The following is a 25,549-nucleotide window of genomic DNA, read 5'->3' as shown; positions in this document are numbered from 1 at the left end:
CTGTATGCAATGAAATGTTGACTTAAAACGTCACAGCAAATGTACTGTAGAATACTTGGGAACATTAGAGCGATAAATGTGCATTGCCACTAGATGCACTGCTGCTTTTTAGAACTGCAAGACTAGTAACCAGACATAGCATGTTTCTATTTCATATGCATCATGACTGCATTGTTCAGTGATCCACTGCTTTTACTATTTGCAATGGCAAATGATTTAAGCACCCATTCAAGTATGTTAATGCTTGACCAGTTCAATTCATCATCAAAGTAGTTGGTGTTTTTGTGTGTGTTTTTTCTTTTACTGCTGTCATTTTTTGTGCTTGTCTTTTTTTTTTCCCCCAGCGAGGGTTGTCGAAGAGAAAATACAATGAAGAATGTTGGATGTCGCAAATATGCATTTAATTCTCTGCAGCTGATGGCTTTCCCCAAGCATTACAGGCCTCCTGAAGGAACTTATGGAAAAGTTGAATCATAAGATTACTGTGTCCTGTAACTAATTGTTCTGTTAAAATATGTGGATACACTCAACTTTAGTATATGAACTTTGACTACAATGTCAGAAACAACTTTTTGTACGTTTCACTAGGTCATACTGAGCATGTACTTTTATTAAATTGGATTTCATAGGGGGAAAGGTTATTTGCTGATCCCTTGTAACATGAAAATGTTATGACTGTCTACTCACATAACTAGCCATCAGTGTATGTAAGATGCCTGAACATACTGTACCACTGATTTCTTCTCTAAATGCCTAAATACAAGAGGGAACTTCTGGATTGTTAAGGATTTTATGAACAATATTTAGGCAGCTGTTACACACACCTTTTTTTATACTGATTTGATTTGTGATTAAGACTTTCATAGTACTTTTTAAAACTTTGGAGTTGTAAATAGTAAATTAATGGGACACAGGGCATTTTAGTAAGTACAAAAGACACTGTTACGAAGGAGAAATGAAAGCTCAGTTTTAAGACTGGGCAGCACAGTGTATTTGAAGCCAAGAGATTAAAAGTTTAACATTAAGTAGAACACTATCATATACGGTGTTTGTAATATACAAGGCCAGGAACTGACACAAGCCCCATTTCTTCTTGGTTCAGAAACAGGATTGGACTCATGATCCTTTCATTCACTTGAGAAAAATGTTGCTTCATGTTTTGTGTTACTAGTGTTAGCAAACAATAGATATAAGGCCTGAACAAGAGAGCTGGATGTGACAAAATGCTGCATATAATTAGTAATGGGTGGGTGATAGTTGTGGGTAGTGGAAGCAGATGGCAATTAAGGTATGCATTCTTAACTGCACTGCAGATCAGATAGGAAAATGTATCCTCACCTGTGCTGCAAAAGTCAGTGCACAGGTTGGATCACTTGCATATCTGCACTGTCATGTGCATCCAGTACCTGTCAACTTGAACCTCTTTCTGTGTGTGTAGATCAGCTTACTGCATGCAACAATGTGCAGCACAAGCCAACACATCCAGAAAGCAGATAATGGGTGTCCTTGAATTGTACACAGCTGGATTTCATGTAAGCTTCTTGACAAAAGGACAGATGCTCCATTCATGAAAACCTTCTACCAAGGTGCTAGTTGGATTGATGGCCTGATCCTTGGAAGAGTTTGATGCACCTGAGAGCACTGAAATCAACGGGTGTAGTGTGCCTAACGCTGCATAGCATCAGGCTGCAGGTTTTCTCATCTTCCTGTTCCACTTTCAATATTTTCATCTAAAGTGAAAATTAATTATAAAGGACTCATCTGTTCAGAACATTAGGTACTTCTTACTAATTTTTCCTGTTGGTATCCAAAATTAATTGCAGGTAGGAGTGTGCACGAGCCATGGTTCAAGCACCAGTTTGGCAAGGGGAGTGGGAGCTTTAAGAAATAAGAGATCAGGTCCTTACCTGCTCTCTGCTACCCCATGCAGTTTTCTGCTGGGCGGCGCTCAGCCCAAGTCTCTCTGTATGGCTCCAGCACACACATGGCACCCTCACATGCATGCGTGCCCTTTGCATGATCAGCATAGTGCTGCTGACCACGCAAATGGCAAGGACCTGTTCTCCTCTTTCTTAAAGCTCCCGCTCCCACTCCCCTCCCCGCGCCAAATCGGTGCTCGAACCGCAGTTCATGCACACCCCAAATTACTGGCCCTGACATCTAATATCAAGCCAGTCCAATTTATTTCTGTCAAAACCCACTGTTTTCATTCTTTTGTTATTTATTTGTGTATAGCTTCTGTTTTTTGCTTTATTAGAATGTTGAATTGGGGGAAATGGATTTTCATTGTTTTTAAAATGAATCATGGCCGTTTGTTTTGATACCAAAATGACTGTTAAATGTAGAATGTTATCACCTCAAAAGCAAATATGTGAATGGGCCTTATTCAGGCTCTGGATGAATAACAGTCTACAAATGAAGCCAGTTTGGATGGACGTCCACCATCACACACGTTTAGGGTGGGGATGTGCCAAGAATGCACCTGCCCCGACATCACTCCATATGACCAAATCAAGTCACTTGCGATATAGGAGGAAAAGATAGGAAGGACTCACTCGCAGATTGTACCAGCAGAAAGACGTATGCATCATGCTAAAGACAGAATGGTATGCAGCTCTGTTGATTGCCAGTACCTGATCAACAGCTTTTCTTGAAAATAGGAATTGCAAACAGTTTGTATTGAAAGTATAAATCAAGCATTGATTTTTTAATTGTTTCATGTCTAATACTCTGTATCTCTTTAATCAAATACTGTATATGCTATTCAAAGATTCTAAGGCTATGTTCAAAAACAATCTTTTTCACTTTTAATTCCATTGAAATTACTGGCTGACATCCTGACGAATAGATGCAGGTGTGTTAGGAGGGTCTTTGGGGACATGCTGGGAACCTTTTCATAACTCATGACATGTTTGCACTTCTACAGAGCACTTCCAGAGCACAAGCAGCGCTCGGATGTGTTAGCTCTTGTGAAACAGCATGCACACATCACTAGGAGTTGTGCAAGGGCTCTCGTTGCATATATGCAAACCCTCCTAATGCATACACTTCATTAGGATGTCAGTAAGTGAGTTTTACTTATAGGTAAATATGTAGTATCCTGGGCCTTGTAATGCAATAGGAAATATGACTAGCTTTTTCTCAACAAAATAACAGCCTGCAATACATACGGTCTTTTCTAAGCATGTTTTACTTCTCCCTGTTGTTTGCACTTTATTTCTTGGGTATTTATTCTGTGCCCACAGAAATGGTTCACCATTTGCTGTTATGTTCACGGTTTAGCAGCTTAGCTGCAACTTTACATCTGCTAGTCACGGTTTCTCTGAATTGGCTTTTTATTACAGTTTCATCTTCTTCCAGTTTCAAAGTTGTGAACCTTGTGTAAGATGTTTAACCCCCAAACTGTTCTGTTGGGGAAAACACTTCACAAACTAGCAGGCAAACTAGACTTTGATTAATGTCCAAGTTTTATTACTTTTTAAATTTATTCTCTGTTCTCCACTTTTATTGTTGTGTGTTTAACATGTTTTAATCACATACTGCACTTAAACACTTGCATTATTATACTTCAGCTTTTAATACTGCTTTGGAGAAAGAATTGAATGTTTAGCAAAGATTTCAGTATTTAAAATGACCTGATCCTAAGACTCTGCAATCAAGTAAGGGTTGACTGTTCATACTAGTGTCAGCATGGCAATTACAAGATACAACATACTTGTCCTGTTTCAGCAACGTCTTGCAGGCATGAGAGCTCCTATGTGTACATGAAGGTTTCCCTATTCAGGTAACTGAAAAGGGTTACTCTGCATATACACAGGCCTGCATACAGAAGTACATTTTCAGTTGAAATGAAGAAGAAGCTTGCATGCACTGTACGCTTTTGTATCGCAAGACAAATGGAGCTCTGGTTTGTGACACATGTCAGTAATGCAAAGTGTGCTGGCAAAGCCTTAGGCCATAGCCAGTATACTGTTTTTTGATCAGATGTTTAGTTATACCCCCTCTAAATTACAGTGAGCCTTGGTACTTACTTGAATTACACTACTGGAAATGGCTTGTTTTACAGTTGCACTTGAGTGAGGATCCACCAATAGCAGCATATAGCTTTGCAGTACTTTTTCTGAAGAATTTCCCAGCTCCTCCTGTGCATGCATTACTCCTCCATCCCCTTTAAAAAGTAATAGAACACCAAGCTACAACATTGTGTTAAATGTGGGGAAGGGATGCAATATTCTGATTTCATTCTTTTTCATTTCATATGTAAAACACTCTTGTCCAGCTAATAATCTACACATAGAACTTGACATGCACATGAGTGGGATTCTGTGAACGATGGACTGAACAGAGCTTGATTGAAAATGGAAAACTGTGAAACCATAAATCTATGTAGGAAATGTCATAGGAGCAGAGGTTTGGGTTTTTTAAAAAAAGGTTTTGTGTGTTTGCACAGAAAAGGCATTCTCAAGGATTAATATAGTGTAAAGTACAAAGAAAAGTTTTTTTCTTAAAAAAAAAAAAGAAACCTATGAAAGGATTTGGAAAAATCTGCTGCCAAGTATGTTCTGTGTATGTTCTGTGAAAGCTCCCACAGCACAGTTGCCTTTTGGGGTTTTGTTTGTGTATGTAGAACTATTGTAAAATAGAGCACAGTTTTGTCCAAACACAGTTGTATTTGCCAAGCTTTGTGCATTTAATTTTTTATTTATTTGTTTTGGGGCAGTATTAATATACCATAACCATACGGTTACTGTTTTATATAGTCTTAATTCATCCAATCCATGTATGCTGTAAATGTGCTAGTCTTTAGGGATAAACAAACAATAAAGAACTGACAAGAATGTGGAGATGACTTTTTTTTTTTAAATAATAATACCAGTAACATATATCACAGCTCTTAAGGATTTAGAACCTACATCTAGCTATACCTTTTAGGGTTTACCTAGAAGAGACTTGTTTTGGTTCTTTTTAAAAATGTATTTAAAATCTATTCTTATAGTTGATAAAAGTGATCCAGAATTATGCCTCTTAAATGGGGGTGGAGGGGAGCCTATATATAATACAGTCATTCCTCATCAACTGCAGTTTTCCCAATTGCAGATTTGAGTATCTGCGATTGGGAAAATGAGACCTCCCTCACTAACTGCGACTCATGTATTCGTGGTTTGGCAGGTTTTTTCAAATTTAGCTGATTTTTGCAGGTTTTGTGGAGGCATTTCCGGGGGTCAGGGGTGCATTTCTGGGGGTTGGGGAGATTGGTTTCTTACTTTAAAAACTGCTTCTGCGTAGTGGTGACATATTGGGGACAGCGGCGAGAGCTCTGCCCATTTCCCAAATGGATGCTGGAGGTGGAGGAGAGGTGGGTGCTGGGGAGTCGGGAGGTGGCGGACACAGTGGCAAAAGAGCTCCTTACATGGGCCTTCCTTCCTAACCAAATGGTTCAGATTGGGCTGATTTCGGCCTGTTTTGAGCATCTCCATGCATGCACAGAGGCCCAAAATGGGCTGAAATCTGCCCAGTCTATCATTTGGGAGGAAGGTGGGCCCATGTAAGGAGTTCTTTTGCCACCGTCTCAGCCTCCTCCCAGTTCTCCAGCACCAGATTCTCCGCCGCCTCGAGCGCCCATTTGGGAGGTGGGTGGAGCTCTCACTGCCATCCTCGCTATGCTGCCGCCACACAGCAGCAGCTTTAAAAGTAAGAACAAAAAGATTTAACTTTTCCTCCCCCCATTCAAAGCTCTTTAAAGCTTAAGCCGCCCCTGTTGGGGTGATGGGGGGTGGGTGGGCTAGGGGAGATTTTTCCTGCTTTTTACCTTGTTTTTTTGGTCGCAATTCCTCTAACCCCATTTCCAATTGTGTTGTCACTCCAACCGCAAATTCACCAACCGTGAGGTTTTCCCGGAATGGAACCGTCGCGGTAGGCAAGGGATGACTGTATACGAACTGGTGTTGAGTGAGTCCATGGGCATAGCTACAGTAGTGTCTGGTAGTGCACGTGCACTACAAACCTCAGCCTTTTCATTAGTGTGCACTACCAGTGCTGGCAGCTGCACTGCACTCTCCTCCTCCTGCCTCCTGTTTGCTCCTGTTTGCTTACACAGCATCACCTGCAAAAACCAAGCACAGAGATTTAGCTTTTGTTTGCCAGGCCCACTATGTGTTGACCTTCCTTTCAGCCCTTTTTGTTTGGGGACGTAAGTGGGAGACCCCAAGAGCCTCGTCCAGCAATTATAAGCCACCAATAGGGTTGATTCCTTCCAAGCAACTGTGTTCCTAGCTCTGTGAATCTGAGGGATGTCATTGGTTGTAAATATAACACTGGTCCCACTTACTCCAGCCTGGTTTGGTGAAGTCACACTTCTCCCACCTGGCCCACCACATTGTTTCCCCTCCTGCAGCCAGCCCTGTTTGTCTATCCTTGGTCAAGCTGGCCTGTAACCAGGAAGTACTCCTATAAATTAGATCTGTTAGGCTAGAAGCTAATTTAAAGTTTTTACTTTCTCATTTGCCTGGTCTTTTCCCTCTACTCCAATCCTTGTTCCTAACCTTGTAATAAAATGGGGAGAGGGCATTATATTGATTGTGTGGGGTTAGTAGTGTGTATAAATGCTTTGAAGAGTGTTTCTCATCCCATGTGCCTGTTTTGACTCATGCAGTTTTTCCAGAAACCTGAATACAAAGGGGTGTTGTCTATGCCTTGCCCTGTGTAGATGAGAAGCTGAGGCTGCTGATTCCTAATGAATCAAACCCTAAGATGGCTAGGTCCTCATTACTGGGGTGTTGAGGAGGTGGTGACAGCAAGGACCAAAAAGAAAGGGAAATATAAAGAGGCAGGGGGTGGATAACATCCAACAGAGCTCCTCACAAGTGTTCCCTCTAACAGGGATCCCCAGATGTTGTTGACTACAAATCCCAGGATCCCCAGCTGCAATGGCTTTTGCTTGGAGGTTATGGGAGTTGTAGTCAACAACATCTGAGAATCCCTGTTGGAGGGAACTCTGCTTCTTGCCAAGATCCTGATCACACCATCTATTAACCATTTGTTGTGTTTGCCATTTTCTTACACTAGGAAACAAGACAGAAGTGCTGAATATAATATAATTGTAATACTGACTGTTTTAACTCAACATTTTGGTTTAGTGTAAAAATTGTTTTAAAACTGTGGCTGACATCTTGACTAGCACAGTTGCATTAGTGCAAGAAGATCACATGGATGAAAGGGGTGACTGGGTTGTGGAGTTGCTCTATAGCACTCTTGCAGAAAAGTTCCCTTTACAACAAAGGAGGTGTGTTGCAGTCATGCAACTGCAACACACTAGTTTGTAACACAAATTCCAGACTTGGCTCAGCTAGCTAATGCAAAAGCTTTGTGTTTGCGCAACATCCTTCAACCAATGCTTACTTAGGATGTCAGCCATTAACTTTATTAACATCTTGCATGTTCTGTAGTACAAAAATTAGCTGTGCACTGACATTAAGAAAGGGATAGGTCAGATATAATGACCTACTATATCCCTGTTAACTGAGCAAAGAGGCACCTTTTAATAGTGAAGATTCTTTTTATTTAGCAGGAGGAGAGCAACTGCCCCATCCATCCCCAGCACAGCATCTTTCCAGTGGCTGTTGTTGGTGTCTATCTTATGTTCTTTTTTTAAGACTGTAAGCCCTTTGGGGACAGGGACCCATTTTAGCTATCTCTGGGAACTTTTGTTGAAAAGTGGTATATAAATATTCATGATAATCATCTTCATACTGGTGCAGAGCTTCTCAAAATTATTGTGGCAGAAATAATTTTGCGATGCTCTCAAAATTATTTCTGCCGCATGGCACAATTCTTTCTGGAGCACCACCCACTTAAACTGTGACCCTGAATGAGCCAAATTCTTTTGTGGTTTGCAAGGGAAATAGAATAGTAAGATGTTGTTTGGTCCCATATTATTTATAGATACTGGAAAGACGTATTAAAAAATGAGGGCAGGGTTCCACAAAAGCACACAACTAGTTCCCAAGGAGCCTTTGCACTTTTTATTTCTCAAGCAAATAGTCTCCCATGCCAAATGGCAAGCTGCTTTTGAAACTGATGGGGACTTTCAAAAACATTTTGTGCTAGGGTAGGTGGCTCTGCTGCTCAAGGAAAACCCATTAGAAATCCCACTGAGATCGCTTTCAAGTGGTAGTACCTAGACAGCAATGGAGGCCATCTGCCCTTGAACTAGTTCACTTGGACTGATGAAGCTGATCCCAATGGAGAAAAGGTCCTTGGTTTTCATTTTGTTTTTGTCTTTCTTTACTGTTATTTGGGTGCTCTATCCCTTTTTCCTTTCTGGTTTGCCTGCTCCCTCACATCCGAGAGGAGAAAAAGTATACTTAAGTACATCTATATTGGTTCTGTTGAATTTGTGGAGACGTGATCTATTAAGCTGTGGTATTTTCATTGCATTTCAGCACACATACAAAAGAATTCTAAAGATCCAGTTGTGGATCTACTGCATGACATGTAGCTTAGCCCTAGGGCTTTTAGCCTACATTCCTTAAGGAAAGTACATTTATGAAAGAACATGTGTGTGTCTGTCTTTCTCCCCTATCAACTTTGCAATGCATGGACCAATATGAGCCAAACTTTCCTCAGCTGTAGGAACACCTCAATGGCATTGTTTGTAATGATGTCATCCACCCCGATTCAAGATGGCAGATGTGTAAACATTTGAGGTGCAAGTGGTCTAACCTGTGGATTGTCTAATCAATTTGAACCAAATTTGATACAGTTGCAGTGAGTGACACACTGCAACGGTATAGTTTTTGATGATGTCATCCACCCCAGTTCAAGATGGTAGATATGTGAATGTTTGAGACAGAAGTGAGCTAACTTGTGAAGATGGTAATTCTCAATTTATTTATTCTATTTCCATACTACCTTTCCAAAAATGGCTCAGGGAGGTTTACACAGAGAAATAATAAATAAGATGGACCCCTGTCCCCAAAGGGCTCACAATCTAAAAAGAAACATTAGACACCAGCAACAGTCACTGGAGATACTGTGCTGGAGGTGGATAGGGCCAGTTACTCTCCCCCGCTATATAAAGAGAATCACCACATTAAAAGGTGCCTCTTTGCCAAGTTAGCAGGGGACACTATTAATTAGGTTTAATAGTGAAAGGAAAGTAGACAGATTAGTTCTTATCAGAACATTTTTTCATTTATTTCCATCCATGATTTCTTCACTCCAGTGGTTTCTGTACTGCAATCATTTCCTTATTAGGTCAACGATAAACTAGGTACACATTAACTTGGACACAGTTAAAAGGTGTATTCATTCAGTTAGTGCTCCTTTGAACCAGAAGGTAGCAAATTTCAGAACATAACAGGTAAGGATACAGGAATGTAAGCAGCTGTGAAGAAATTACTAAAGTGCTGAAAGGAGGAATACACTGTCACTTTCAGTGCAGAAATGTTCAGTTCTGGCACAGTGTAGTTGCTAGGATCTTTTGTCTCTGAAAATACAATTTGTAGTTTTAAATGATTTGATAAATATGTGGAGCAGAAATTGTTTTTTCTCAGCACTTAAAACTATGAGTACAATGCATACAGGATTAGAATTATTAGCTGCTGCTGCTGCTACTACTGTTGTTGTTGCTATTTTATAGATTGTGTTAACATTTTGTTCTCCACTCTAGTGATATTCACAATAGTTAAATGTTAAAAGTAAATAATAAAAACGATACTACAGGAGTTGTGGGTTAAATATATTTTAAAGGTTTCTGGGCCCCATCAGCTCCCAGATTGTTATAAAATGTTGAGGTCTTCTAATACGAAGACCCTAGTCTTAAACCCTAGTCCTATTCAGATATTATGTTGTACCTGCATACAGGTGTCTGTACCCATGTACATGCTTTTGTATGAATGATCATATTCATTTTAAAAGTGAACCTGGGTACAGTACACTCAAATGAGTTTGTGTCTTGAACACAGTGTCTGAATAGGGCTCCTGCTAGAATGTTCTCAAGAGAGGAGAGCTGGTCTTGTGGTAGCAAGCATGACTTGTCCCTTTAGCGAAGCAGAGTCTGCCCTGGTTGCATATGAATGGGAGACTAGAAGGGTGAGCACTGTAAGATATTCACTTCAGGAGATGGAGCTCCTCTGGGAAGAGTAGAAGGTTTCAAATTCCCTCCCTGACTTCACCAAGATAGGGCTGAGAGATTCCTACCTGCAACCTTAGATAAGCAGCTGCCAGTCTGTGAAGACAAAACTAAGCTAGATGGACCAATGGTCTGACTCCATATATGGCAACTTCCTATGTTTCTATGCACTAGAGATCTGTAATTTGAGACAGAGTGTCATTAATGAACATAGTATCACTTGTGCTGCATAATCAATTTCAAAAGTGAGTTCTCTATCTGGAAATTCTTCATTCAACCTAGGATTGATTTAATACAGGGATTCTCAAACTTTTTGATATTATAATATATCCCTATAATAATATATATATGTCCTCCTCCTCATAACTAAAGGTACTGATTTGAATGTGGAGAGCAATAAAGTGCATTGCTTTTTCAATGGGAAGGGGTTTCATTGCTCCTACTTATTAGGTTTTCAAATCTGCACTTTGTTTGAGACTGCCAATCTAATTTTGGGCTCCAAGGGTTGTTTAAAATCAATATTTGCTCATTTTAGTGACAACTGCTGCAAATTCTGATTCCCATATAGCAAAGAACATTTTCATAGTTTTCTCTTAATTCTTTGTACTCAGCTTAATTCTTTGTACTGTAGTAATTCTTTGTACTCAGCATGTGCAGTGATATATCAGAGGTGTGAATAGCTGGTCACTCTCAGTGTGGCCATATTCAAGCAGTTCCTCACATTTTCAGCGCCAGAAGGCTTGAACTGGAGCATGTGGGGGTGCCAGGAAGGCAACCCCTGCTAACTTGGCAAAGAGGCACCTTTTAATGTGGTGATTCTCTTTATTTAGCAGGGGGAGAGTAACTGGCCCTATCCACCCCCAGCACAGTACCTCCAGTGACTGTTGCTGGTGTCTATCTTATGTTTCTTTTTAGATTGTGAGCCCTTTGGGGACAGGGATCCATCTTATTTATTTGTTATTTCTCTGTGTAAACCACCTTGAGCCATTTATGGAAGGGCGGTATAGAAACTGAATGAATGAATTCAGCTGGGCAAGAGCATCTGGCAACTTTATTCCTCCCAGCATGATTCTCATGGGATAGCATGTGAAGAAACAACAGTTCCTAGATGCCCCTATGGGCCCTCCAGGCATCTTTGCATGCTCCAATTTCTAGAAGGTCCTCTGTGCTGGTACTGTGAGCGATGGTGGGGAGAATCCTGCAGATTCATCAGGATTCGATGCAGAGCCCTAGCCCTACCATGACCTCGAGCTCGCCCATATTCCTTCTGTCCCTATCCTTGGGCCAGGGATACTCTTGCATTTGCAGCATATGAAATAGTTTTGCTGTAAGGTTGCCAAGGTAGAGCTGGGTGAGAGAGTATCCAGGCTAACATTTTAAAAAAGCATGAATAATGATCATGCAGTGGCACACCTACCACTCAGCTGCCAGAAACCAACTTATGTACTCTTCGGAAGTGTAGTTTCAGCTCTAGATGTTTGTTCGTTTGTTTTTTTAAGCTGGATCAAAACAATCCTGTCACAAAGTAATGGATGAACAGGGACTTTGACTGAATGCTTGTTTAGATCCCTCCCCCAATTGTCAGAGGTAGCTAGGCAGGGTAATTTTTGTCAAACGAAGAAATGATCCAGACACTAACTGTACCCTACAGCCCAATTTCATTATGAACATGAAAAGTGAAGGAAGATCTTAAAAGGCTAAATATGCCCACAACGATCAATCCTAAAAGGATGAGGGTATAAGTGATCCATGTCACCTACTGTAAAGGGAGATAGGGTAGAATACTATAGGACATTAAAATTGCCCAGAGAACCACTGAGGAAAATACATGTTGACTACAGTTGAGGGGCACAATGTACGTATGGCATGCTGGATGCCTTGAAGCTAAGATGGGGTAGCTGGAATGTTTCACTGTAAACAAGAACTAGAACTGTAAACAAGAGGCAACTCCCCTATGAGGCTAGGTGAGGCAACGTCCTCAGCAGCAAGAACACCATGGAGTGGCATGTGCAGGCGTTTCACTGCCCCCGCCCCCGGGCAGGCATCGCCTTGCCTGTCTGCTACTGCCACTCCATTTTGAATTGCCCCCCGCCCCCACACACCCTGAGCACTCTGCCCCCTCACTGGCTCCACCTTGCAAGTCCTTTCCTTGCCCTTGCATTGCCCACCCCTTTCCCTCCTCGCTGACTGTCTCAGTTGCTGGGGTGCACCACTGTTGTTGGCTGTTTGCACAGCATGAGGCAGTGTGTGTAATCTAACCCTGGTGGAGCCAGCTGACCTCTCCTCTGCACTAATGCACCAACAGCAGCTCTCTCCCATCCCTTGTCTCTTCCCTCCAGTATCAACCCTGGCTACAGCCAAGTGGACAGTGAGGGAGAGAGCTGGTGCTGACTTTGTGTGTGCCTTCCAAGGGTGTGCTGGGCCTTGACAGGGCTTTGTTCCTCTTCAAGGGGCTTCCACAGAATGGGGAAAACAGCAGTGCACGGAGGTCAGTGCAGTGGGAAATGGTTTTCAAAATGAGGGATTTTGCCAAACGAGTCCTGCCTGAAAAACAGCGATCACTGCAGTAGATATATTCTGTTCAAATCAGAACCACAACCACTCCGTCTGAAGCTGGAGCATGTGTATGATGTCTTAAGAGTGCACATCACTGGGTGCCAAGCTGTTTATGCATGCCAATTTCACTGCAAGTTCATGTTGTATGCATACTAGTATCAAAATCACAGTACCGTATAGCCCGATTCAGGCATTATGCTGTAAGAGTGTACAGCTGTCTGTACACAGGTACATGTGTTTGTGTGACTAACTATACCTGTGTTCATTTTCAAAGTGAACCTGGCTACAGGCCCTTCAAATGCATGGTACAGATAGGAAGTACAATCTACTCTTACCATTTCTGAACTCAGCTTTCCCAGACAGCAGGCTTTACCACAGGTTTTGTGCAAGGCTTTAATGTGAATTTCAAGTTGCTCCCCCTCCAAAAAAAGAAAAAGAAAAAAAAAGACGACTTAAAAAGTGGATTTTTTAAAACTCCTGATATAAACCAGGCTACACTCTAAAGTGGGATGAAAAACCCGAATTGTGTCTGAAGTGACCCCTTATAGCTTGTAGGGGCTTTGGGCAATATGTGAATGTGCACCTCAGTTCCAGAGATGTAAACTAAAAGCCGGGTGTGAAAAATGCTGTCTATACTCATTAGCCTGCTGTCTATACTCATTATCTACCACAGGAAACAGCCATTAGTCCTCATTGTTAAAATGCAGCAGTGGCTGCTTCTTGCAGTGTCGTCAGGATGACTGGCAGACAATTAAGGCTACCATCTAGACTGGGTTTTTTTATGCTAGGATCTAGAGTATAAAAAACCATGGCAGATTGCATACACGGGAAAGCATGGCTGCTGCTGTGGCATTACAGGTAGCGATCCAACAGGTGCTCCTTATGGCCTCTTTCCACTGGGGTACTTAACCTGCCAGCCTCCCGCCACAGAGGCATAACTACTATTAGGCAAGGGGAGGTGGCTGCCTGGGGGCCCCCCAGAGGCAAGTCACATGTGAAGCGTGTGTGTGTATCCGCGGGGCCCATTTTAAATTTTTTGTCTGTGGGCCCACTCCAGCCTCGTTACACCCCTGTCCCGCCATCTTTACAGGCAGCCTACCACCACCCCGCTCAAGGCACCCGTCCCCAAGTTGGCTCCTCGCCCCCCCCCCCCCCCGCTGCTCAGAGAAGGACGGTGAATAGGGTGCCTGCGCAAGCCCGGCGGGCGATTAGAACGCGGCTGCCATGGCAACCCGCGCCGATTAGACCTCCAGTCCTCCTCCTTCGTCTGCCGGAGTCGGCTCTTCAGGGAGCGCGGGCAGGCGTATCCGGGTAGAGGGCGCCCTTGATTGGTCACCTGGCCTGAGTGCGTGGCGAGACCTTTTCCCGTCCTCCGGGAGAGAGGCGAGGCGAACGGGGAAAGCCGCAGCAACAGCCTCTGTGGTAAAGCAGGTAGAAGACGGAGCTGGGGGCGCTGTGGAAAGGAGGACTCTCGCGGAAAACGTCTGGCTGTAGAGCCCCGCGCCCAGGTTAGAAAGCGGCCAATTTGTGGGCGGCAGTTCTCCCGCGTGGTGCCTGTGACGCGTCCGCCCCGCTCTGGGGCTTCTGCTGACTGGTTTCCCTGGCTAGGTGCTCAGGAGTGCAATAAAATGAAATTAAAACCACATCAGGCTGGCTTAGAATCTCGGTCAGCACGGCGGTGCCCGAAAATGTTTTGCAGCTGTTGCTCATGCGCGTTGATATTGGCCGTTCCATGATCACCCCCGCTTTGTAGCTGCTCATTCCTTGCCCCTCAAACTCGTCAGAGCACCCATGGCCTAGATATTGAGATATTGTTAGGGCTAGGGTTGCCATATTGAAGATTTTCAAATTCTGGTGGCCGGGTTTGCATAATAATTTGCACAGTTTTGCATAATATGCAAATTATGGGGCTAATTTGCATTCTTTATTTATTTATGGCGGGTTTGTATACTTTTTCCTCCTTCTCTGCCCTCCCATGTGATCAGGAGTAAAATCTGCGCAGCGCATTTGAAAACCGTGTAAACCTGTGTGGAATTGATCAGCCAGGGGAGGAGCCAAAATCCGGGGGCTACCCTACGTTCCGGGGGACATGGCAACCCTAGTTAGGGCTGACCAGCAATTCCCTTGCGAGGACGCGTGCTTATTAGTAGGGCAGGATGGTGGTTGGTTAGTGTTTACTCAATGGGAGGTAACGTTGAAATTTGCTGGACTATGTTGATAGTGCACGCCATCCTTGCCCCAGCTTGAGGGGATGTTGTTCTCACTCCTCCAAAGGAAAACGCTTGTTCTCACTCGTACGCTTGTTCTCACTCCTCCAAAGGAAAACAAAGTTAGGTAGAGCTGTGTTTTTACAAATTCAGGTCCCACTAGGTGATTCCATAGGTCAAGTCATAGTGGGTAGATTAGAAGCAGATTTTCATCATACTCATAATTTACCTTCCAAACAGTCTAGATAAAACTTTGTACATTTTTAAAAATATAGCTTGTTTGTAAAAGTTTCACCATGCAAGTAGCGTATATATATTGTACTGTTTTGCTCTTTTGAATTTCCAAAGTTTAACTGATGGTGGTTAACCAGTTAGTCATGACTAAGCACCGTTAAAATCAATGAGACAAATTAGTCATGACTGACTTAAGTCCTATTATTTTCAATGGGACTTGGTCATCATAACCTTAGTTTGGATGTTGTCCAGTATTTTTAGGCTGTTTGTTCACTCATAGAAGCCTTCAGAATATCTTACAGAAATTTTTTACAAAATAATACGATAATGAAAACATAACACAGCCTCGAGAAAAAGTTGATGAGACATGAACTAACAGGGTTGCCATATTCAAGTGCTCCAAATCCGGACACCCCAATTTGCATAATATGCAAATTACTTGTGAGCTGAATTGCATGTTATGCAGATTACCTTGCAGATAATAGCACTTAGCACTTACATTTATATACCACTCTATAGCCAGAGCTCTCTAAGCGGTTTACAATGATTTAGCATATTGCCCCCAACATTCTGGGTACTCATTTTACCGACCTTGGAAGGATGAAGGATGGAAGGCTGAGTCAACCTTGAGCCCCTGGTCAGGATCGAACTTGTAACCTTCTGGTTACAGGGCGGCAGTTTTACCACTGCGCCACCAGGGGCTCTTCATGTAATAATGTTCATATTGTGTAATTTTTGCAAATTAGTTGATGCACTGTCCAGACGGCTTGTATTTGCTCTGTAGGCAGTATTGCCTTCTAATAGTTGGGGAGGATCTCTTTTCCTGACCATTTATGTGAGCATTAAACACCCAGACTTTATATCTCAACACTTTCTATTTTACAAGTTCAGTTTTTAACCTTGTCTAATAAGCCATGTGTAGCGCTGTCACCAACTGCAAACTACCACCCCACTCCATTTTCCACCACCTGAATATGCTATTTATTGGTGAATAAATAAATATGCTGTATTGGTTTAAACCACTTGGTTTAAATATGCTATTTATTGGTGAAGGGAACGATACTAGGTAAGATTGCTGAAGATTCCAAATCAAAGCTCATGCTGAGGAGCTGTGCTGAGTGCATTTCATCATCACTAAATTCTACAATTGACCCTACAAAAGTGGTATTAGAGATGAAGGCTTTCATGCTTAAGCTATCATGGTCACCATTTGCAACCTGAACATAAAATTTAACTCCGAAATGACTCCTTTTGATTTAGAATACAAGAATAGCCTGGAAAAGAGCAGGGGGCAGAATTCATGGTGGCTTAAAGCAAAATTAAAAAAACACAAAACCAAAATAATATCTATAGAAAAATAAATGAAGACTACACTAAGTTTGAAATAATAATAGCAGCAATAGAATAAAAAATACACAGCTTTTTAGTTAAGGCTGAAATCTTATACACATTTACTTGGGAGAAAATCTGATTGAAACTCATGGTACTTACTTCTAAATAGGCATGCATGGAATGGATATAAGCCAAAAACATTAAACAGTATAACACAGAGATAGCCAGTTATTTAGGTCAAAATAACTGACCTAAATAACTGTTAGAAGCCCGGCAGCCTTGGGAGTAGGGGTGTGTCCGAACCGGTCCGGAGGCCATTCTAAAGGCCTCCGAACTGTCCGGTCTGGTTCGGACCTGGCTGGTTCGGGTCCGGGTGGGGGGGTCTTTCTTTAAGGGTGGGGAGGGCTTACTTACCCCTCCCACCTCTTTGCCCCCTCCAGCGCCCGTATTTTACCGAGTAATTGGGGCGCTGGAAACCAGCTGCCCCCGCCCCCCCCCCCCCGCGAGCAGATTAGGGCCAAAGCTACTACTGCTGCCGTCGCCCGCCCGCCCTCCCTCCCAGCCGCCCGCCCGAGTCCTCACCAGATGTTGTTTTAAAAAAAGAGAGGAACTCGTGAACAGAGCTCCTCTCTCTGCAAAGTCCTGGATGCTACTGAGGCTTTGCGCGCGCCGCAAAGGACACCTGGGAGTTCCGCCGGAGGCCCGGTCTACCCTCCAGGATGAGGCTGGGTAGACGGCCTCGTCCCGGCGGGTAGACCGGGCCTCCGGCGGAACTCCCAGGCGTCCTTTGTGGCGCGCGCGCAAAGCCTCAGTAGCATCCGGGACTTTGCAGAGAGAGGAGCTCTGTTCGCGAGCTCCTCTCTTTTTTAAAAACAACTTCTGGTGAGGACTTGGGCGGGCGGCTGGGAGGGAGGGAGGGTGGGCGGGCGATGGCGGCAGTAGTAGCTTTGGCCCTAATCTGCTCGCGGCGGGGGTGGCTGGTTTCCAGCGCCCCAATTACTCGGTAAAATACGGGCGCTGGAGGGGGCAAAGAGGCAGGAGGGATAAGTAAGCCCTCCCCGCCCTTAAAGAAAGGCCCCCCTTCGGTGCCGGTCCGGACTGCTCCGGACCAGGCAGATCCCTACTTGGGAGAGTCCACCTGCTTCCCAGACAGCCCCCCAGAGTGAGAGACTGGTGTGGGCTGGCTGTTGCTGCTGCTGCTGCATTACTGAACATCTGCCTGCAGGAGAGGGAGAAGGCGAGTCCACCTGCCAGACCCCTGCTTGAACTGTGGCCTTTGGCAGTGGCTGCTTTGCTGGATCGGGGCCAGGAGTGAGTCAGCAGTTCCTGCTTGTCAGCTGACCAGAGAGGCTCTCTCTGGCCCTATATAGGAACGCTGCCTGTGGCGGCGGGCCCACCAGCAGCGGGGCGACACCAAAGGGGGTCGCCCCTTTGGGGTAGCCACTTTGGGGGACCGTGAGGGTGTGGGCCAGGCCTCTTGGCTCAGGTATTTGTAGGTGGGAGGCATTTAATAAAGGGGCTTTTTAATTAGTCCTGGGTGAGGATCTTTTAGAATGTGTCTGGGCTTACCTGGAGATGGGGAGACAGGGGGCGTGTCCACTGACTGTGGGGTAGCCATTCTGGTGGTGGTGGGGAACAGAAGAAATAACGTTGGCAGGTCAGCAGGCTGTTACAGGGGAAGGGAACATAGAAATCAGGGTGGATTCGACTTAAATCACTAGCAGGGTGGATAAAAATCCAAAAAATCCGATTTAAATCCAAAAAATCCGATTTAAATCCAAAAAATCCGATTTTTTTAATTTAAATTGGATTTTTTATTTAAATCAGTTTTTTTTATTTACATCAGATTTTTTTTTTATCCACCCTGCTAGTGATTTAAATCGTGATTTAAATCAGTTTGATTTAAATCAAATCCACCCTGATAGAAATTTACTAGCTGTTTCCTCTTCCTGCTGTCCTGCCGGCTCTTTCACCAGTGCCGACCACCCATGGAACCTCACCTTGCTCCTCTGTAATGCCAGGTCGGTCCATAACAAATCAGAAACCATCCATGATTTGGTTCTGGACAGGGTGGATTTGATTTAAATCAAACTGATTTAAATCACGATTTAAATCACGATTTAAATCACTAGCAGGGTGGATAAAAATAAAAAAATCTGATTTAAATAAAAAAAAATCTGATTTAAATCAAAAATCCAATTTAAATTTTAAAAATCCAATTTTTTTGATTTAAATCGGATTTTTTTTATTTAAATCAGATTTTTTTTATTTTTATCCACCCTGCTAGTGATTGAAATCGTGATTTAAATCAGTTTGATTTAAATCAAATCCACCCTGGTTCTGGATGAAGGTGCCGACCTGGTATGTATTACAGAGACCTGGCTGGGGGCCCAGTGTGGTCCCAGCTTCTCCCTCCAGGGTCCTCTGTTGAGGAGCGGGTGAGGGACCGGGGTTGGGGAGGTGGAGTGGCTGTGGTCTATAAGAATTAAATCTCCCTTACCAGGATCCCTGTTAGAGTGTCAGACCATATCGAATGTGTGTACTTAAGTTTGGGGACCAGGGATAGACTGGGGCTTCTGTTGGTGTACCGGATGCACCGCTGCTCAACAGAGCCCCTAACTGAGCTGACAGACTTGGTCTCGGCCTTGGTGTTGGAGTTGCCCAGGCTTGTGGTGCTGGGGGACTTCAATGTTCATTTCGGGACCAATTTGTCCGGGGCGGCTCAGGAGTTCATAGCAGCCATGACAACTATGGGCCTATCTCAGGTGGTCTCGGGACCGACACACATTTCAGGTCACACGCTTGATTTGGTCTTTCACTCTGATCAGGGTGGTGTTCCGTGGGTGGGGACTCGTGTGATTTCCCCATTGTCATGGACGGACCACCATCTGGTTAAAGTTGGACTCACAGTCACACCCCACCTTCACAGGGGTGAGGGACCTATTAGGATGATCCGCCCGAGAAGGTTATTGGATCCCATAGGATTTCAAGAACCCTTGGAGGGATTAAGTGCTGGCTCTGCCAGCGATCCGGTTGATGTCCTGGTGGAGTATTGGAACAGCAGACTCACCGGGGTGGTAGACATGATCGCTCCTAAGCGTCCTCTCTGACCCACTTCAAAACTGGCCCCTTGGTATACGGAAGAACTACAGGTGCTGAAGCGGCGGGGTAGACGACTGGAGTGCAGGTGGAGAAAGACTCGGCTTGAATCCTATAGATTGCAACATAGAGCTCACTTGAAGACCTATGCTCAGGTGATACGTGTGGCAAAGAAGCGATTCTTTTCTACCCGTATTGCATCCGCAAGTTCATGTCCGGCGGAGTTGTTCAGGTTTGTGAGAGGGCTAGTATGTGCCCATCCTCCCTTGAATCAGAATTTGGAACCATTGATTACCCGCTGTGATGATTTATTTGTGGGGGAAATCTCTCGTATTCGGGCCAACTTGGATTTCGTCTCCACACTTACTTCAGTATCTGATGTGGAGGCATCCAGCGACTCCTCTTATGTGGTTAGGTTGGATCAGTTCCAGTTTGTGACTCCTGAGGATGTAGACAAGCTGATTGGAATGGTGTGGTCCACCACCTGTCCTGTTGACCCTTGCCCGACATGGCTTATACTATCTGGCAGGGCGGTTGTTGTAGAAGGCCTGGTAGAGATCATAAATACGTCTCTGAGGGAAGGTAAGATGCCTCCTAGTCTTAAGGAGGCAATTATTAGACCGCTTCTAAAGAAGCCTACCTTGGATCCCTCAGAGCTGAGTAACTACAGGCCTGTCTCCAACCTTCCGTGGCTGGGCAAGGTAATTGAGAGGGTGGTGGCCTCCCAGCTCCAGGCGGTCTTGGAGGAAATGGATTATATAGACCCATTTCAAACTGGCTTTCGGGCTGGCTATGGGGTGGAGACTGCCTTGGTCGGCCTGATGGATGATCTCCAATAGGGAATTGACAGAGGAAGTGTTTCTCTGTTGGTCCTTTTGGACCTCTCGGCGGCTTTAGATACTATCAACCATAGTATCCTTCTGGAGCGTCTGAGGGGGTTGGGGGTGGGAGGCACTGCTGTGCAGTGGTTCCACTCCTACCTCTCAGGCAGGTTCTAGATGGTGTCCCTTGGAGACTGTTGTTCTTCAAAATCTGAACTTTTGTATGGTGTCCCTCAGGGCTCCATATTGTCTCCGATGTTGTTTAACATCTACATGAAACCGCTAGGAGAGATCATCAGGAGATTTGGTGCAGGGTGTTATCAGTATGCTGATTACACCCAAATCTATTTCTCCATGTCAGCATCATCGGGAGAGGGCATAACCTCCCTAAATGCCTGCCTGGAGGCGGTAATGGGCTGGATGAGGGATAACAAACTGAGACTGAATCCAGATAAGACGGAGATACTCATTGTACAGGGTCGGAACTCGAGAGACGATTCTGATCTGCCTGTTCTGGATGGGGTTACACTTCCCCAGAAGGAACAGGTACGCAGTCTAGGGGTGCTTCTGGATCCAAGTCTCTCCTTGGTGTCCCAGGTTGAGTCAGTGGCCAGAAGTGCCTTCTATCAGCTTCGGCTGATACGCCAGCTGCGTCCGTTTCTTGAGATAGACGACCTCAAAACAGTGGTACATCTGCTGGTAACCTCCAGACTGGATTACTGCAATGCGCTCTATGTGGGGCTGCCCTTGTACGTTGTCCAGAAACTACAGTTGATCTAGAATGCAGCAGCCAGGCTGGTCTCTGGGTCATCTAGGAGAGACCATATTACTCCTGTATTGAAGGAGTTACACTGGCTGCCGATATGTTTCCGGGCAAAATACAAGGTGTTGGTCATAACCTATAAAGCCCTAAACGGCTTGGGCCCTGGGTATTTACGAGAACGTCTTCTTCATTATGAACCCCACCGCCCATTGAGATCATCAGGAGAGGTCTGTCTGCATTTGCCACCGGCTCGTCTGGTGGCTTCTCAGGGACAGGCCTTCTCCGTTGCTGCCCTGAGGCTTTGGAATGCGCTCCCTAATGAAATAAGAGCCTCCCCATCTCTGACAGCTTTTTAAAAGTCTTTAAAGACACATCTGTTCACCCAGGCTTTTAACTGATATTGTTTTGATTGTTTTAGTGTTGTTTTTAGAATATTGTTTTAAAGTTTTAAACTGTGTTTTAAATTTCTTGCTTTTAAATTTTCTGTTTTTGTTTTTAATTAATGTTTTACTTTTTAATCTTTGTAAACCACCCAGAGACGTAAGTTTTGGGCGGTATAAAAATATGTTAAATAAATAAATAAATAAATAAATAAATAAATAAAAAAAATCAAGCTATCCTCTCAACTGCCCTATAGAGATCCCCTGCTGATAAAAAGCAAAAGCAATACTCCTCTGGGGATTACTGCTGTACTTGTGAATCTCTCCCAGCCAGACTCCTGTGCTTAAGGATGTGCATGGAACCGTTCCGCACTCCATTCTAGGTGCACTGAACTGGTTCTGTGGACCAGTGTTTGAGCAGGTTCGGAGGGCAGGGATGCGGTTTCTTTAAGGGGCAGGGGAGGCGCTGCCTACCTGCCACGCCCCGTCACTTGCCCCTCACCTGCGCTCTTGTAAAAAGCGGGCATGTGGGACTGCAGTATCCCTTCTTGTGCCCCAGTCAGCGTCGCCACAGAAATGCCCAAAGCGCGTGTGCACAGTGCACACGTGCGGCAGCCGCTTCTGTGGCAGTGTTGACCGGGGCGCAGAGATGGACGCTGCAGTCTCACACACTCGCTGTTTATGAGAATGCTGGCGGCGGGGGGGGGAGCGGCAGGGTGGGGGCTGGCAGGTAGACAGCACCTCCCCTGCCCCTTACAGAAACCCCCCTACCAGGAGTGCATGGAACTGGTTCCGTGCACATACCTACCTGTGTTTTACCTGCGTTACTGAAATTCCAGTGGTTGAGCAGAATAGTGACTGCATGTTTTGCTCCATAACTCCATTTTACAAGGGCTAGAGCTTAGCTGCTTTAAAAGAGAGAGAGAGAGAGAGAGATCTGGGAATTAAGGCAAATCTGGGCAGGCTAAGCAATCTGGGCAACTTGCTTAAAATCTGGGCACTACCCAGAAATCTGTGAGAGATGGCAACCTTAAAAACTAAACCATTGATAATATCTTTGTTGCTATACTGAACTCAGCCTCAAAAACCACATTACTTTCCTTTCCAATGTATCATACTAAAAACACTCCCACTATAACTGTTAATTCATTCCTTTCCCCTACTTCTGAATTTGCAGAATCATTTTCTCCTGCTGCCTAACAGAATGAACCTCTAAATGTTTCCATATACTGCCCCTGGTAGTTCTCACTGGCTTGGTAAGTGGTAAGCATGCAACAATATTTTGGATCAAGTTGTCAAATTGGAACAAAAGCACAAATGTTAATCCTATCAAAATGAATGAGGTTATGAAAATGTGCCATTAATACCAACTCAGTGCAAATTGCCAGATCTTCAAAGCAGAGAACACATTAAAAGTCCCTTTCTCTTTTATACCCCATCACTGTCCCAGTAATACTACTACTCAGTATTAAAATGTGTCAAGCAAATATCAAGTTTAGTTCCATAACACCACTGGAGTTGCCACTGCTTTTCTGGCAAAGCTCCTGCATAACAACTCCACAACAGAGAACTGGCTGATGAAGGTTCCATGACATTGCTTTTCCATGTCAGGGAAAGGCTGTGATGGAGAAAGCTGCGCCTGGGATTTTTTGCTTTTAAAAGCCTGGCAGAAAAGGTGAGAACACTAAATGTCCCTCATTCCAAGCATTTTTGCATATGCAACCAGCTGAAACTCATCAAATGTTGATGGGCATACAACTTCGGCTGCGGTGGTGCAGCGGGGAAGCGACTTGCCTAGAGTGCGAAAAGCTGATGGTTCAAATCCCTGTGGGTGCCGCTGCCGCAATCGTGCCTCGTAAAATATAACTTACAAGAGGAGAGTTGGTCTTTTGGTCGCAAGCATGACTTGTCCCCATAGCTAAGCAGGGTCTGCCCTGGTTGCATATGAATGGGAGACTTGATGTGTGAGCACTGCAAGATATTCCCCTCAGGGGATGAAGCCGCTCTGGGAAGAACAGAAGGTTTCAAGTTCCCTCCCTGGCTTCTCCCAAGATAGGGCTGAGAGAGATTCCTGCCTGCAACCTTGGAGAAGTCGCTGCCAGTCTGTGAAGACAATACTGAGCTAGATAGACCAATGGTCTGACTCAGTATATGGCAGTTTCCTATGTTCCCCACAGTCAGTCTGTTGCAAAGTGGGCTGGTGTTGCTGTGATCTTGTTGCTGCCTTTAATTGAGTGGGGAGAAGGGAGAGGAAAAGGAAAGGAGGATGGTTAGTGTCCAGGGCCTTTTGGGGGTGGCAAAGGGGACAATTTTTTTGGGCCCCACACATAGAGGGGGCCCCCACCCACAGTTTGCTTCAGTTTTTGAAATGATTGGATCAATCCTTTTCATTCAAGTCAATAAACCTAATTTGTTAAAATATAGTGCCAGGATCAAGCGTTATTTCAGAATTTGGCGTTTTTACATTGACACAGGGTGCAGTGATTGACATACGGCACAATGCTCTGCATGTGGTGGAACGTTTGAGCAGTTGTACAAGGGAGCTGTTGTGCAAGCACAAAAATTGCACAAACAGGTGTGTGACAGTGCAGCCATTATATACAATGGTCCACCGTGTGCATAATATTGCGCAGTATGTTAGCCAAAGAGAAGAAAGTGGGTGGGGTCTCAAATGAACATTCTGCCCTGGGCCTCTCAAGAGTCTTAAAAAGTCCCTGTTAATGTTCCATGAAGTAATTCCCCAAATCCACCCCAGTGCTTGCTAACCCCACCACCATCTTCCCCTATCTATCTGTGGCCCTTTTTCCAGCCATTGTCACAATCACTACCGTGGAAGTGAAGTGGTGAGCTTGGTGAACTGGACCCCCCCCCATGTGTAGCTGTGTGGTTTCTGCCTCCATTCAGTTTCTATAACTCCAACTATGATCTCTCACACTGAGAATGACCAAGGCGTGTATGTGTAATAAAAAGGTGGTTCATGTAAATAATTCATGTTACTTATGTAAATGATTCACAAAGATATCCTGCTTGCTCAAATGACTCCAACCTTTCTCCCTTGTTGCCTTTGATGCCTTGCACTCTCTCCCACATCATCTGGGTGACACCTCCTTTTTTGCTTCAAATTCCTCTTCAAAACCCACTTTTTCTGTGAAAAATACATGTTGACACAGTCCCCTAGTCAGCTACTGCAACTAAGCCCAAGTACATGAAATAGTTGTGTATTTTTCTCCTGCTTTCCTTGCCTTCCCTCCCCTCCCCTCCCTTCATCTGCTGTTGCCCTTGTGCCTGTTTCTAGGCTGTAAGCCTTGTGGCAGGAACCCATCCTCTCACCTGTTGTAAAGCACCGTGTACATAGGTGGCGCTAGATACATATTAAATAATCATACTTTTTCTTAGACTTGTTTCTGAAATGAAGAAACTTCTGCTGATCGATGCCGATTGTGGAGTTGATGATGCTCAGGCTATTATGATGGCTCTAGCATCTCCTCGTGTTGAAGTCCTGGGAATTACTTGCTGTTATGGAAACACTCTGCTGGAAAACACCTGTAGAAATGCACTCCGTGTGTTACGCATTTGTAACAAGCTTCAGGTACTCTGCTCCTTGAAATACTATATGTCTGAAAAATCTTTCTAACAAATGTTGTGTGGTAGTGTCCTGTAGGTCTGACAAACTAAAAGTCTGGCATCCTGATCTCATGTGCATACTTGCTTGGAAGTATGCACATAATACTTCCAGTTTACATAATATAAGTTCTAACATACTTCCAGACTGAAGTCAAAGTGCCTTTAGTTGGGCCTTTAAAGCACTAAAGCACAAAGTTGGGCCTTTAAAGCACTAAAGAGCCTGCAACTAGGGAATTGTAAGGACCGCCTGCTCCCAGACAAGCCTACCTGGCCTTTAAGGTCAGTCATAGACGTCTTGCTTGCCGGGCTGTTGCTCACAGAAATCTGGTTGTCACAGACAAGAACTTTTTGATTGGTGCTGGAACTCCTTCACAAGGGGAATTAGCTTGACCCCTTTCATA

The 25,549-nt window shown here is 44.3% G+C and overlaps 2 protein-coding genes across 11 annotated transcripts in view; both read left to right on the top strand.

Moving 5' to 3' along the window:
* INPP4A (inositol polyphosphate-4-phosphatase type I A) overlaps positions 1 to 4,842 on the top strand; it is a 165,898-nt gene extending 161,056 nt beyond the window's left edge. For all 10 annotated transcript variants that reach the window (XM_053306020.1, XM_053306021.1, XM_053306022.1 and 7 more), the window contains one exon: positions 345 to 4,842. In XM_053306020.1, coding sequence (XP_053161995.1) covers positions 345 to 477 — 133 coding nt within the window. In that variant the 3' untranslated portion in view covers positions 478 to 4,842. The remainder of the gene's footprint in view (positions 1 to 344) is intronic.
* Positions 4,843 to 13,921: 9,079 nt separating this feature from the next.
* Positions 13,922 to 25,549, top strand: part of LOC128351477 (inosine-uridine preferring nucleoside hydrolase-like) — a 31,786-nt gene continuing 20,158 nt past the window's right edge. The window contains exons 1-2 of the mRNA XM_053311057.1: positions 13,922 to 14,196; positions 24,921 to 25,113. Coding sequence (XP_053167032.1) covers positions 24,934 to 25,113 — 180 coding nt within the window. The 5' untranslated portion in view covers positions 13,922 to 14,196; positions 24,921 to 24,933. The remainder of the gene's footprint in view (positions 14,197 to 24,920; positions 25,114 to 25,549) is intronic.

Source organism: Hemicordylus capensis, chromosome 3 (genome assembly GCF_027244095.1).
Source record: "Hemicordylus capensis ecotype Gifberg chromosome 3, rHemCap1.1.pri, whole genome shotgun sequence".
NCBI lineage: Eukaryota > Metazoa > Chordata > Lepidosauria > Squamata > Cordylidae > Hemicordylus > Hemicordylus capensis.
The sequence above is the reverse complement of the archived record's forward strand: the minus strand, read 5'-3'. Positions and strand labels throughout refer to the sequence as shown.